The sequence below is a fragment of the Lacerta agilis genome, chromosome 1 (assembly GCF_009819535.1).
Source record: "Lacerta agilis isolate rLacAgi1 chromosome 1, rLacAgi1.pri, whole genome shotgun sequence".
Taxonomy (NCBI): Eukaryota; Metazoa; Chordata; class Lepidosauria; order Squamata; family Lacertidae; genus Lacerta; species Lacerta agilis.
In genome coordinates, this window is record NC_046312.1 from 83,268,150 (window position 1) to 83,283,935 (window position 15,786).

The window sequence follows — 15,786 nt, forward strand, 5'->3', positions numbered from 1 at the left end:
CAGTTCTGCACTGTAGTTTATTCATTCACAATACTTTGAGAGTCTGGGGCAGGGGGAAGAGAAAGGTATGGGGAAAGGCAAATAAGAATGGCTCCAGTTGGAAGCTGCCCAAACAATGCAATGAAAATAGTGGTGGAAGCCATCCAAGGGATGGCAGAGATTGGTGACATGGCACAACAATACCCCGCACCCCAACCTCTATGCCCTCTATGCAAAGGGAGAAATTCTCTGCACCACCTTAAAAAGATACATTTGTTGTATCTTGACTCATAAGCCTTCTTGTATAACTTGTTTTGCAGTAACTTTTAGAGACATAGGGCTAGAGATAGCAGCAGGTCCATGTTACTGTAGCTATTATTTTATTTGAGGAAATAACTGATCAAATAGCTATTTTCCTGGAAAAATGTTCTCAGTATACTCCATGAGGATTCTGCTAACATTGGTATACTTGGAGCTAGCAAAGAAACCAGTGTCTCACCCTCTTCTCTCCAGTCTGTAAAAGGAACCTGTGCTCCTTTCCTCATGGAAAGCAGTCTTCCAAAGCCTCCTCCAACCCCATCTCCCATACATAAAATCCTGCTTCTAGTGTTAAAAGGGAGAAAAAGACATTTTAGAGGTGTCATTTCTCAGCCAGTAAGGTACCAGCTGTCCAGGTTAGCCTCCTCTGGAGTACACGGAAGCAGCTAATATGTTTTTGCTGCACTTCCTCATCTAAGTGACAACAGTCATAGACTAGATTTTTTTTATTTCCATTCAGATTCTAGGAAGTAGATCATTAAGGCCCAATTTTTTTAAAAAAAAAACCCTCGCTAGGACAGGGCAGCATTTGCTTGTCGATGAGTTCGCAGACAATTCGTGGAGCAGAAGGAGAAGTCAAGGTAATGGAAGGGAATGCGGCCCAGTAGCGACTCCCCACATAGCCAACAGCGCCTATAGATACCAAAAAGACAGCATGAGCATGGAATCATTGTAGTTGGAGGTCATGCCAAAAAGCAACACACCACTCACCCACCTTACCTGGTATTGGTAAGAGTTGCACTGGAGTCTTTTAGTTGGGAAGCAAGTCTCCTCTCAGCTGCCAATGCACGCTAAGAAGCAATACACACATACTATTAGGAACAACAACAAAGAACTGTCCCCCAGGGTCTATAGGGAGAAGTGCCTTCATCCCATTGTACAAAATCCTATGTAAAACAAAACAGATTTCACCAGAGATCTTCCTAACAGGAGGGCGTAAGTATTTTAGTAAAATGCAGCAGAAATGCCCTATGATATTTAAGTCCATCAGAATAACACACAGTTTACAGAGCAAGAACAGACTGGTTCAGAGTAGCAGGTTCCAAATTCCTTTCTCAAGGTAACTTTGGCCGTAGAGCAAAGACTCAGGAAATAATACAGATCTGTGAGTTATTCTCTATCTCAGGAGGCCTTTCTTAAATATAGGTCATGTCCGTGGAAAAGAGAGAGATGCCTACCTAAATTCAGGACATATCCCAGTATGACAACATTAAGTAGATCTTCAAGATCCTCATTACATTCAAAAACAAAAAAAACCCATTCCAGTTGTGTTGCACAGATGGGTTCAGAAATGGCAATGAAAACACTCCAAAGTGGATGATGTCGCCTGGTTCAGGAATAACAGTATAAGTCTTATCACGTGTCTTTCTCAGGAGATGCTAGAACTAGAAGGATATCCACACCAACAGGGGTGACCCAATATAACCAACTGTCAGGAGAAGGAGAGGAAACGGCACAATCTTTTCTTTACTTGAAAGTAAAGACAGCATTGGTCAAACGAGCTCTCTGTGATCAGCACAGCGGATGATGCCATGTATCATATCAGGAAGCTTGTAGCACCAGAAGTGATGCCATCATCTGTTAAGTTGCCTTTTCTTCCTTGAATCACCAGAATCATAAGCTCTCACCTTCTCACGATCACTCAGCAGGGCAAAGGACCGTTTCTCATCCTCTTCTTGCTCAAGCAGCTGCTGTGCCTCTCGTTTCTCTTTCTCACGCTGCTTCCGCTGGGCCTTTTGTGCTTGGCGGCGTTCTGCCTGCCTGGCTTCCATTTCTGCCGTCAGGGGTCCAGGCACCTGCAATTACACAGTAGATGTGGATTCAGCAGAAAAGGGTCCAGTCCCGGCAGCAAGTAGCCAGAAGAGATCCTGAAAGGGGCTTGGGTATCCCTTTGTTCTGTGTATGCTGCTGCCCTACTACATCTCTGGATGCAAAATCCCTAGACACCATCAAAATTCATTTCCTTACAATCTCTGCTCACTCCATTAGCATATTTAGAGTTGGGAGATTTAAACATACATAAACAAAAATCCTTCATACACATACTCAAAGTTATCTTCCACTTAAATTAATGCCTGCTTGAGTGAGCATTTGATTAAGAGAAATCCAGGATGCCTTTTGCACTGAGTGTGAGATTCCAGAGAGATATGCAAAGGATGGAAGGGTAACGTAAGTTACAAGGTACGGGTGACAGGGTCTAAAAGAGCCCCCCACCCCAAATAGTGGAAGAAAAAAAGGACTGGAATTCTTCCTATCAAGCCTCCCCTTCTTAAATTGCAAGCTGTGCAACTCAAAAACTGTCCAAGGTCAGTAACATACAAGAACAGATAAGGAGTCTTCTGTGGGCAGCTGGCTTGGCCCAGGATTATCAACTTGCACTTGCCTTCTATTTATTCACAAGTGTAACCATCCACACCAGACATTTTCCAATTCTTCATACATGCACCCAGAGCATTCTTCATACATGCATCCACCCACCTGGGCCCGGTCGTAGTCATATTTCTCAGGCTGTTCACCCCTGAACCTTCGGAATTCATTACGAGTTTGTTTATTGGCAGAAACACAGTATGGAGGCTGTTCCTGTCTGTCTCTGGGGAGAAAACACATTTATGAGTCCAGATCTGTGACCTACACTACAGTTAGGCTATCATCCATCCGGATTTCCCCAGACATTACTGGGATTTCAAAGGCAGAATTGACATCTGGGGGGAATTTCCAGAAGGCAGCGCTTTGTCCTGGATCTTAGGCAAGTCAATCGAAAATTCGTTTTGGGGGGGGGCTTTCAGGGTGCTCTGGTTTTTACTTTTGGAAATATGGCAACCCTAACCACAGTAGAAGATGACACTGCTGGGAAATGGAAGCAGCATGTGCCACATCACTTTTGTTGCTTCTGCAACTGGGTACTGGAAGTGACAGAGAAGCCAAAACCATCCCAGTCTATGAACAGATTTGAAATTTGTCCCAGAGAATGGAATGTCCTCCAGCTTCCTATACTTGCATAGGTACTTGGACAAAGTGGCCCTCAAGTGCTCTGGCCCTAATTCCCAATACCTCTGAAAGACCTGGGCTCAGATTTAATGTGTAACTGAGTCAAGGACAGCTGACACTCAAGAGGAGCGGCTTGAATTTCATGGGGTCAGCAGTTCTTACTCACAGAACAAAAGTGCAACTCAAGAACCAAGTCTTAGGACCCTAGGCATCAATATAGTCTTCTCAAGCTGGGCATTACCTAAGGGATGGGTCAGCCCCCATCTCCAACAGCAGCCGCACAACTGTACTCCTTCCAGCTGCTGCCGCCACATGCAAAAGGGTCCAGCCACTCTCATCCAGGGGTGAGTTGAGCAATTGCTGCGGGGTGATACCATTGCAGTCATCTGCTTTATCTGCTGTGCTATTATCTATCCCCAGAAGATGCTGTAGTGCCTTCAGGTCTCCCATCTTACATGCTGTGAACAAGGCATCTTGTAACGATGTGCTAAGACCTAGAGGAAGGAAGGAAGAGTCTCACATTAACAATGAAATATTCATGTTACCTATAAGGGGAAACAGAATGTCAAGTCTTGGTTTTGCCACTCCCTTAACCAGCACAGGCTTCCAATAATGGCCCAAATGGCAAGTTGCTGTAGAACCCTTTATTATGAAATGGAGTGGGGAAGTGCAGATCTTGCTGATGCTCACAAAACCACCCCCAAACTCACCATCATATTTCAGACAATTCTGGGTCTTGGATGACTCCTCTGTTCTGGGCAACAAAGCCTTGGGCTCTTTCACACCTCCTGAAGTCTCAGTGGAGGACTCTGCTTCAAAAGAAAGAACATGCAAGGTGTTTTCTGTCCAATTCATTTTAGTCTATCAGTACCATTCTGATCCCTGTCTAGTGAGCACTGTAACTCTGTCCTAGAATGACCCAGAAATGCATGAATGATGGATTCAGATGAACTAACCAGCGTGCAGGACCGATGTTCTAAACACCCACCCCTCTCTCCCAACTTGCTCCAAGTGTCACTGACATCACGGCCAATATGAGGAGAGCAGTCCCAGAGAACCATCACAGTTTTGTGATGCTGATACTGTTCCACACAAACAGAAAGATAGGAGAACTGCGGTTCCATTTTTCTGCTTGGGAACAGCTGATCATGGGGTAAAAACAATCATTATCTATCCCTCAATGACACTGCTCTGACTCCAAAGCTGCAGCAGCAGCTCCTGCTTTTAACCTTAAGACTAGAGATGGATGCAGTCCAACCCATAACATTGAGATGATGCAGCTTTAGAAGGGGTAATTTAGAAGGGTGGTTTAAGACAGCCTTCATTTGCTCTCTCTTAAATCTTTGGAACCATCTCAGCTGACACTGACTTCTCTGGGTCTGGGGTGGCTCCTCTTCAGACATACAAGTCATCCCATGAAAGGCAGGTAGCATAATGAAATCCAGCACACCTATCAGATTTCGCTTTAAAGCCCCAGTCCTCATGAGTAAAGAGAGCAGAACAAAGATGTGAAAGCACTGCCTCCCAGAAAGTAGAAGAGGGTGGACTCTCTTGCAGGAAGTACAGTACAAAACTGATTTCCCCATAATGCAATGCCCCCTCCACCCCACCTCTGTCTATAGGAATCCTATGTGTTCCATTTTATCATGTTGGTTGCCATTCTTCTATTGCACATTTTTAACCTAGAACAGATTACCTAACAGAGGCAGCGGTGCTTTGATCAGGCAAGATATTGCCATTTCTGCAAATGCTGAATGCAATTTGTCCCAGGGGTTTGCTTTAATGGAATATCCAATGCTTAAACAACTTTCTTTTCAAACGGGACTGTATTTCAGTTTCTAGGTTGTAGCTTCTGACTTCCTGTGAACTAAGGTCCCTCTAGATTATGGCCCAGGGCCCATCATGGCTTTCTTATCCTGGGAGCCTGCATCTTGATAGGAAGCAGCTGCCAAGGACACCAAACTGCAGAGCTCTGGTCAGTGTCTCTCAAGGCAGGCAAATAACTTAGCCATTCTAGAAAGAGAATGCACCCAGTATCTGTACCTAATAATAGGTCCATTACCTCAGCCACCTACCCATCAGTGTTTTCGGTTTCTTCCTTCTCTTCTTGCGATTTAATTTTGGTTCCACTTCAAATTCTCGGAGTTCCAGTGTACTCAGTGTCTGCTCCACCAACTCCAGCTGCTGCAGACTTTCCTCTTCCTCCTCCTCCTTTTCTGGCTTTGCTGCAGAGACTGTAAGAAAACAGGATCATGGTTAAGCCTTTCCTTCACAGCTTCTGATGAACAAAGTAGGGATCATTCAAGGAACTTGAGGATTGGGGTAAGGAAGGTGATCCAAATCAGCCTATCAGTCCTCCCTCAGCTGAACTGCAGCCACTGTTAGATCACATCCAGCCACCATCGTGATTTCAGCATTTTCCTGCCCGCAACCCTCTTTCCGGGACTCTCCATAAAGCCATTTCCCAATGGAGGCAGAATCCCCTGCTTTACTGCCTTCAGCAGCTCATAGTGGTCTTTCCACCCAATAGCCTAGGTGATTATGATGGTAAAAAGTGAACAAAGCATCTGCAGTGGATGAAGGATTGCTACAAGGGCAGGGATGCCAAGGCTCTCCAACTCACTAGTGTCTTGACTCTGTGAAGATGCTTCATCCAAAGGAAGGACCTTTTTCCAGCTCTTCCGAGGGGAGGCAATCAAATCTGCCACTGCTGTGTCTTTGCCTGCCAAAAGAATCAGAATGGTGTTTTCAGGGATGGAAATCCTCTTGGTTCCATACCCTCCACTCCCACTCCTAATGGCAGATTTCTAGATAGACAATTCACAGTGGCCCAATTGCAGCAAGAGCAAAGGAGCTAAAAGAAGCAAACAAGGCCAGAATAGAGATACGGGAGGGAAATGACACACACACACTCCCAATACTCCACCCCATCCCTGGGCCTCCACATCTCTAGGCTAAAACCAAGATTATAGTCAGAAACAGTATACACAAGACTTTGGAGCATCATTTCAAGTACTTGGGTGGGGATCGGGGGCAAAAAGCTGTGCTCACCATATACTTGCACACTGCTCAGAACCCCATGCACCCGTTGCACCTCGTGGAAGGTGGCTCTCCGGGTGGTGAAAGGAATGCCCCGGATACGGGGATCATCTCGCTGAAGAGGGCCATTTTTGCTGCCAAAAAAACGAGCTCGGTTGGTGCGAGGGGCACGAAGGAAGATACACTCTGCTCCTTGCAAATGCCCTGTCCAGTTGGCCAACAACTCCTGAATATCCTGCAGGAAAAGACAAGTAGGCCCATCGTCGTCGCCTTTAGTGCAGCAGAAGTAACCACAATGAAGGCTGAGTTGCATAGGGTCTGAACGTAACAATTGGTCCCCTATTTCCACGAGATCCCCAGTGCCATTTATACATAAAATACATCATTTCAAATGAGAGAATGCATAAACAGTCTGAATGGTATGGAAGAGCTTCGTTTCTCAATATGGAATCTGCAGCAAGAAGGGGTTACTTAGAGATACCCAGTGCAATGTGGTTGGACTCCAACTCCCATCAGCCCCAGCCAACAGGGCCAATGGTCAAGGATGGGACTCATTGTTGGACTGCATCTGGAAGACACCACATTGCCTGCCCTGGTCTACATCCTTAGGACTAGAGAGGTCTATCCTCTTCTATCACTGTTTTGCTGCACCGACTACTGGCATAGACTTGCAGTAAAAGTCAACTGCATCTTTCCTTTGTGAAGGCAGAACAGCTGAAACAATCTTACTCAAACAGCAAAGCTCTCAAATACCCGGCACCTTTCCATTTTGTGGGTTCACCCTTTGTTCTACTAGGGTCTGCACTCACCTTGAGCAAGGCAGCCTCATTGTAGCGCCGCAGCGTGGCCCCAGCAGATTTTGGCATAGACCCTTGAGCATCTCTCACTGCTTGGGCTGTCCCACGGCGAGCTCGCACTGTATACCGATGGAACGTCTTATGCTCCAGCACCTCATTTCTGGGAAGAAAGTGACGGTAAGCCTACAGCAAAGACCAACATCCAGGATCATCATCTTAGCATGAATGTCTTCACTAGGAACAAAGACTAGCCAAAATGGACTCAGGTTTTGTCCATACCAGGAATGTGGAACCTGAGGCCTTCTAGACGTTGCTGGACCCCTACATCCCAACTAGCATGGCCAAAGGTCAGGGATGATGGGGATATGTAGCCTGACAATATCTGGAGGGCCACAGTTTCCCCATTCTTTTGTAGGCAATATTGAGATGGATGGATCAGATGTCTTCGTTCGTGTTAGCCTCAAGTGGCTTAAGAAAGGATGAAGACCTTTTATCTCACATCCTCAAGCTCACAAAATGGGCTGCTTTATATTGCATGCATCCATGAAAACCTCAAGTGCCTCCAGGAAGGAGGTGCTGGTGAGTCAGTATTGAGTGGAGACTGTTTTTGCACACATACATTATGTGGTTGTTTTTGGCTGAATTTGTTTTGTATCATCATGATTATGCTTTGCCTCCATGTCTAGCCTTCCTGCCTACTGATAAACTCCTTGAATCCAGGGGATGGAGAACCTGTGGCCCTGCAGATGATGATGGACTACAACTCCAACATCCACCTGAGCATTGGCCATGTTGGCTGGGGATGATGGGAGTTGGAATCCAACATCAGGAGGGTCACAGGTTCCTCATCTGATTTGCACTTTGAATGGGGTCCAGCAGATTACAGATACTGTATGAAGCACTCTACATTCCCCCCCCCCCCATCTCTCTCTTCATGAACTTCCAGGAAACTGCTTAGTGGAGGCCATGAGATGAGCATAAACGCTGGCCTGGAAGCACATGTGGGATCGTGGTTTATCAGTCTTCTGACACAGTCACACTCTTAAGGCAGCTGTTACAGCTCGCAAGTTGACCCACATGATACGACATCCCCCTCTGCATTCTTACCCCTTAAAGACAGCTCCTGCAAAGTGTCCCCCACCAGCCATTAGGATCACCCAGGAGGTTCCTGAGCTCTGTCTCTGAAGGGACGCCACTAGCTCTTCAGGCTCCTCCACACTGCCCTGGATGGACAAAATAATCCTTCAGTTAGTGAGAGGTTACTGACTGAGCAATGAGAGCAGCTTTCAGCCTGGCTGTTAAATAGGGTGTTAGCTGGTCCCAAACAGACAAAGGGATTTCAAGGGATGTTCCCTTCCCACAGAAGTTTTGGAAGTGGGGAAAATGCTTCTTTCATCCTGCAGAAATTCAGGTTTCCTCTAGGAAAACATCAGTTACAAAACAGAAAGAATAATATCAGGAAAGCAAAATGGGCCTGTTTGATGTTAAAAATTAATGTGCAGGGGAAAGTCAGTCAGGTGACTAAAGGAACTGTGCAGGACTCAAGAGATAAACCCACACATTTATGGCAACAAGCCAACACAGTCCCAACTGGCTGAAATTATAATACTTGCTTGGGAGGAAGAGTTTGCAATTAAAGCAAGATAGTAGGTAGGAAAATTAAGACCAGCTGCTTTTATGCTTATTGCAACAGACTCTAGACTTCCTTTAAAACTTGGCCACAGCATTTTCCTCTTGAGGTGTGTGTGTTCGTGATAGGCATTTATCGTTTAGTGAGAGACAGCTGGTAACTAAAGCAGGAAGAGACCAAAAGCCAGAAAAGGAATGAGGTCCAGTAGGCTCTTTGCTTTGTTATCCTGTGACATGCCTTCATAGTGTTCAGCACACAGCGATAGACTGAGATGAGCTGGCCTTGGGCATTTCTGAACAGGACCCGCTGGAAGCGTGGACATGGAGAGGGGCTCTGATGACTGCCTTCACTGTTGGGGTAAAATGGTGGTTCAGATTCACTGTCCGAGTCAGAGTCACTGGAATCCGACCCAGAGATGCTGGAGACATCACCTGTGGACCAAGGTAGTAACAGAAAATCACACAGTCAAGAGGGAAGTGCATCATGTAACGGATTCCAGAGATCCTGTTTCTGGAATTTTATATCTGAAACTCCTGTCCATGAGGCAGAAAGACAGAGCATTCTCATGCAAAGAAGACAGTCTGGACTGGTAAAGCTGGAAAATTATCTACTTAAGACAGCTCAGGACCACAGCAGGGAGGAAATATATGTGTGGATCTAGACGACTGAGCTCCTTTGGACATACGTTTGACTGGAGTATGTTGTCATAGCTAGAGTCAAACCAAAGGGGCCATTATAGTAATGAACTGTGAAATGAACTAGCATCCCATGCTGGATGAGACTGAGTCTAAGGCACCCATCTGAGACTTACTCTACCCAGCCTGTAGGTGAATGGCTGTGAAGCTGGATGCTTGGAATCTTTGTTACGAGCTAAGGCAAAATGGACCACCTGAGGTAACAGAGCTCTTGAGTAGTATTCATAGAATAATAAATTGTAGAGTTGAAAGGGACACCAAGGGTCATCTTGTCCAACCCGCCTCAATGCAGGACTCTCAGCTATTGAACCCGTATCATGTGCCTCTCACCTGCTTGAGTCTTTGCCTCAAATTCTTCAGCTGTGAGCATGCGGTGACCCAGGAGCCGCTGCTTTAGGTTGAAACGATGCCAATCTAGTCGATAATGCTCAGTCTGAACAGGAAAAGAAAGGGACAGTGGGAGAACCAACATAGGCCACAGTAGTAACTGGTTCAGTGTTCAGCATCTATATCTCGGGCTACATAGGGCAGGCAAAAGTACCTCCTTGCAATGATCCTGAAATACCAAGTGCTTAGTTAAGGACATAAAACAGTATCTGGGTCAGTCCAATATGGAACTTGCATATTTGTTATTACTATGAGTATAGGAACTACAATTCCCATCATACAAAATCCTATTCTTGTTGTGATTTGGGGGACTTGGAAGTCTTAGGAACATAAAAGCAGCCCTGATAGATTGGACCAAAGGTTCATCTTAGTCCACCGTTCTTCCATTCTTCTCTCACAGTGGCTAACTAGATACCTATGGGAAGCATGCAAACTGGACCTGAGCACAACAACACGCTCCCCACTTGTGATTCTCAGCAATTGGAGAGCCAACTGGAGAGCCAGTGTGGTGTAGTGGTGAAGAGCAGTAGACCTGTAATCTGGGGAACCAGGTTCGTGTCTCCGCTCCTCCACATGCATCTGCTGGGTGACCTTGAGCTAGTCACACTTCTCTGAAGTCTCTCAGCCCCACTCACCTCACAGAATAGGGGAGGAAGGGAAAGGAGAATGTTAGCCACTTTGAGACTCCTTCGGGTAGTGATAAAGCGGGATATCAAATCCAAACTCTTCTTCTATTTAGACATATTGCCTCCAATAGTAGAGGCAGAACATAGCCATTATGACTGGGTGCCATTGATAGCCTTGTTCTCTATTACAGGGGTGGGGATTCTTCAAACCATGGGTCTAATTGGATCCACGAGGCTGTTTCCTTCAACATGCCCACTTCCAAACCTCACTTCTTATGTGACATGAGATTTGGGGCAGGTACGCAGATGCTTACAAAAGAACAATTGGGAGCTTAAAGTGAGTGCCTGATTGTCCCTTTGCAAGGGAGGCTTGCTGACAGTTCTGAGCAGCACTGTTAATGAGCATCTTTGAAGGCATACTTTGACTGACAGTGCACCTTAAAAAAGCCTTGCAGCAAGTCCCTTTGAAGTCCTTTGCGGGTGCTATTTGAATCCAAACTGCACCTGCAAACAGACAACAAAGAAGCTTGCTACAACCACAGATTAGCTGCCTAGCAGTTACAGCTTGGTTAAAGAAATTGGCCTGGGGAGGATGGAGGAATTAAGGATCTGGCCTGCAGATTGGATCCAGTTCCCTACCCGAGTTTGTCTAATCCTCTAAGGCCAACCAAGCTTGTGGCCCTCACTACATCCCAGGAGAAAAAAATGCATAGTTTTAACTATATGAAGAAGTCCTTCCTTTTGTCTGCCCTGAATCTTCCATCAATCACCTTTATTAGATGACTCAGAGTTCTAATATTACTTTTTTAATTTATATTTTTATACTTTGACGTTCAAAAAAGCAAACATGCCAAAAGGAAGAGAGGGGAGAAAGAATGTGTTGTATCAATGAGAAACAATTTTATGTACGAAATTATCCATCACTTTTTCATTCAGTACTGAATAAACAAGGGCCATCTCTTGATAAAATGTTGCAAGCTGTTACTTACAGCTTTCCTTTATATATTAACTGTGGGAGGAATACAACACTAATTGTTCTGTCAGTGCAAACATTTCAGCTTTGAAGTCCCAATGACCAGCTGATAAATGGGACTTCAGAGTGCAGTGCACACGACACTTTGAAGCCCTGATAATCAACTGATTGTTGGGACTTTAAAACACCATATCACCAAAGTCATTGTGAGGTGACTGAAAGAGGAGGCAGCCCCACCCACCTGTCAAATTTGGCCAGTGCAGAGGGTAGTGTAAGTTAATTTGGGGGGGTGTTATTGGGTTGTTTTTGTTTTAATTATGTATGTTGTGTTTTTATATTGTGATTTTATCCTGTGAACTGCCCTGAGACCTGTGGGTATAGGGTGGTATACAAATTCAATAAATAATAATAATAATAATAATAATAATAATAATAATAATAATAATAATAATAATAGAGAGAAGGATCTGGCCCACTGGCCATATCCTGATTCCTGCCCTTGATCTACTGGATACTGCATTTCATCTGAGGACAAGAGACAAATGGATTTTTGCACCATCCTATTCCCACAGAAAGCATTGTTCAAAAACATCCAGCAACACCCACCTGCTCCTCTCTATTGTCAAAGGCTTTTGAGCAGGCAGAGCAGTACATCCTGTCTGACACCTCTAAGATCCTACTAGGTCGATTTGGTCCCTTAGTCACTGTAGTGAACAGAATGAAAATGAACACAGTTACTGGCACAAATACAGTTATGTATGAAGGAATGTAAATCTTTAATACAACTCAAATGTATAACATCTCATCAAATTCTGAGGGGCTTTAAGAATGTGAAAATCCTGATACAGAAGGCTGGAAAACTTAAACATTAGAATGAAAACAAAAAAAGGAATTTAGAAATATTGTGTGTGAGACAGTATCACTAACACCTCAATAGGAAGAATCCTGGATGGAATAAATGAACAGCCCCAGTGTTTAGTTTAAACATAACTGGTTTTAACTAATTGACAAAGATGCTAAATTACTAAAGCGGCACACTGATGATGTCATAAAGTGACACACTAACAAACACAAAAGGAAACCATGGTTTCTCATTACATGAATAAGTCACAGAAAGCCTTCAGCTTCCTCTTTTTGTGGTCATGAGGATAAAATCAGAAGCATTTGATTCCCACTTTAAACTAAAAGTTTTCCAAGATGTTTGAGCTTCGGGAATTGTTGCTTGGTTACCAAGAACAAGCCAAGATCAAACTGTGGTTTCAGATCCTTATGTGTTTTCACCAACCATAGTTTTAAACTCATGAGTCATGAACTCCGCAAACCTGGTGAACAGTAACCATTGCCCAGAACCCTTTTCTAGATACAGCGGTACCTCTAGATACGAAAGGGATCCGTTCCGGAGCCCCGTTCGTATCCTGAGAAGTCCGCAACCCGCAGCGTCGCTTCTGCGAGACCCACTGAACCCGGAAGTGCTCCATTTCGTTACTTCCAGGTTTGGCGCGTTCGTATCCCGTGCCTTCGCAACCTGCAGCAAACGCAACACGAGTTATGACTGTATATGGCCCTTCAAAGGCAGCACCTGGAATGGCCATCGATGTGACGACTCCTGATGATTCAGTAACAAGGCAAAGTCCATTCATTAAAGCTGCATTCTGAGCTGCGTCAAACACAGACAAGGTCTCAGCAGGCTGCATGATCTGAGGGAGAAAGAGAGAGAGAGAGAGAATCAGCAAGCTTTTTAGGAAAGGGAACCCCCACTCCTAAGGATAACAACACATCCAGATGTTATATATCTATATTCAATAAGGAGTTATGTAAAATCTCCTTTGTCCTTAAGGGACAAACACAAAAAAACAGCTCCCACCCCTGGGGCTGGGTTTCTGTGTCTGTAACATACAGAAAGTATAATTTCTACAATAGGTACAGCTTTCTCCAACAAAGGCATATTGCAATGGATAAATCTTCACTTGCTGAATTTCAGCCCAAAGAAACGATGTTGAGATGTGGACTGGAAATAAATGCAAAGGACCCTTCAGCTAACCTGTCTGCCATAATTGAGGAGGCCCTCAAATGCCAGCAAATCCTATTGACAAAGAAGTTGCATGTTACATTCACCTTTCCAGCAATTATCAGGGGGCCATAAGATCTTGAGCCTATGCCAGATATGACATATTAAGCTAAGGCTTCTATTCCTTATTATAAATACATGGTAGGGTAGCAAGCGGGTTGTTTTGTAAACAGCTTTGAGGGTGTGGGTGGGTGTCTGTTTTAGCAATCAAGCAATGAATACTGTTGTAAGAAAATTTTAGGAAAGAAATAAAACAAAACAAGCACAACCCTAAATCTGCCCCTGTTTTTAGGTCAAGCCAATTATTCTTGTAAGAAGAAGAGTTTGGATTTGATATCCCACTTTATCACTACCCGAAGGAGTCTCAAAGTGGCTAACATTCTCCTTTCCCTTCCTCCCCCACAACAAACACTCTGTGAGGTGAGTGAGGCTGAGAGACTTCAGAGAAGTGTGACTAGCCCAGGGTCACCCAGCAGCTGCATGTGGAGGAGCAGGGGACAGGAATTATGAGTCTACTGCTCTTAACCACTACACCACACTGGCTCTCTCTCTCTTGGAGACACCTTTTCCCCTCAGGTTCATGAAAGTGCACCTGCATATATGGTTACCTGGGAAGAACATTTTGTGGATGGTGTCACTTAAGTCTCTTCTAAATCAGGGCTGACTATTCTATTACTGCATTGAGGTTCCACTCCTTTCATATTTTAATATCTTTTGGCCCTGGTACAACACTGAAATATGCAGTTGCTGGAGCAGAAATAAGCAGTTCTCTATTACAACAGCATAAGATACTAAGCTCTGGGATCACATGACCAGCACACAGTTGCTCTCAAACTTTCTGTTCCCAAACAGTGTCCAAAAGATCCAAAATCTCTTGCTGCCTCCATGATATGTCTCAATTTCCTAGTGGTGCTTGCAACAGATATTATTACAGTATTAAAAGTTTTTATTGGTTTGTCAAGAGTTGGAAAGAGTTAGTCTGAAAAACTGTGTCTACACAGCTATATACTTAGAAAATTGTGCAGTAGTTAACTCACAGATGTACTGAGGTGCAACTGTGCATTAGAAATAACGAACAGGTCAAGGAAGGTCAGAAAATGAAGGATAAGTCAGCTGCTTCAGACTGACTGATAAGTCAGTCATTCACCCCCCCAAAGGTGAAGGTGGGGCAGAAAGGTCACAAACCAGTTGTGCAGGTTCTGTCTACACTGCAAGCAGCAATGGTATCAAATAGTATGGGAAACAGCTCTATTAGAAAAACTAACTAATAAGCTGAAACTGACACAGGGACAAATGGAAGAAGATGCCTTCACCCCAGTATGGCTCCCTTTTATCACATACACAGCCCAACAAAACAATGACAAAAATCCACCAACAGCATACAAATCAATATGGCTAACCTGATCCAAAAACATCCACCCACCCACCCCAGAAAACAAAGTTCACTACAGCCAATCACAAACAAACAGCCACACCCTAGGCCAATGTAACTTCAAAAAAGAGGCATTGCAATACTTTTGTAAACCAAGAAATCTTTAATTTTAAAAATACATATTTTTTTTAAAAAAATAATGAGCGCAAGAGACAAGGGGGGAAACTTCTCACAAGTCATAATCCAGACACAGAAACCACAGGACAAAACAGGCTAGCTATTATTATTATTTTAATTACTTAAGCCTAGCTATTGAGTCATAAGAATTACACAGGCACAAGAAGTTACAGCAATGGACGAAAAGGCCAGTGCGGGTGGGGGCCGACATGTGTCAAGAAAATCAATCTCCTTAATCTACTCGTGGTCTTTAACTGGTGAATCTGAACCTGCAAGTGATCAGGTCCAGGGTATTTGTCAGGGTATTCCCCCCCCGGAAAAACAAACAAACAATCCTTTGACATGCTACTAAAGTATCCAAAAAATTCTTTGATATGAGTATTAGTCATTGGAGCAGAGCCACCATTCACTGCCAGGGGTTCATATGATGGGGTGAACCATTGTTCAGGCGCCGTTTCTGCTAGAGAAAAAACCCATGTCAGCTCCCACGTGCAGCAGGGCTGGCGGAGAAATGCAGCGGGGAAGATGCCAAGAGAGATAAGCCACGCGACCCCAAGCGTTTCAGGAGGCTCCGGGGATGCTGTCGGATCAGGGGGGGGCGCTTACCACTCTCCGGGCTGAAAAGCACACGAGGCAGCCCTGCACCTCTCACCACGGACCACCTTCGCCCTCTGGCACACGTCACTTCCGTTTGTCACGGACCCCTCCCCCTCCCGTCGGAGACAATCCTTTCCCCG

At 44.7% G+C, this 15,786-nt stretch overlaps 1 protein-coding gene across 2 annotated transcripts; it reads right to left on the reverse strand.

The window, feature by feature from the left end:
* On the reverse strand, positions 1-15,713 carry ANKZF1 (ankyrin repeat and zinc finger peptidyl tRNA hydrolase 1). Of its 2 annotated transcripts, none has more exons than XM_033160281.1 (16): positions 15,656-15,713; positions 13,012-13,129; positions 12,039-12,136; positions 9,777-9,879; positions 8,989-9,182; positions 8,229-8,344; positions 7,134-7,281; positions 6,337-6,559; positions 5,909-6,007; positions 5,361-5,519; positions 3,996-4,094; positions 3,527-3,779; positions 2,776-2,887; positions 1,926-2,093; positions 1,018-1,088; positions 1-930 (listed from the first exon to the last, which is right to left on the reverse strand). In XM_033160281.1, the coding sequence occupies exons 2-16, from the start codon at positions 13,124-13,126 to the stop codon at positions 810-812; spliced, it is 2,079 nt and encodes a 692-aa protein (XP_033016172.1). In that variant the 5' UTR covers positions 13,127-13,129; positions 15,656-15,713; the 3' UTR covers positions 1-809. The 2 variants fall into 2 exon arrangements, with proteins under 2 accessions (XP_033016172.1, XP_033016163.1); XM_033160272.1 differs by having other exon boundaries at positions 3,996-4,097.
* Between the last annotated feature and the right edge of the window lie 73 nt (positions 15,714-15,786).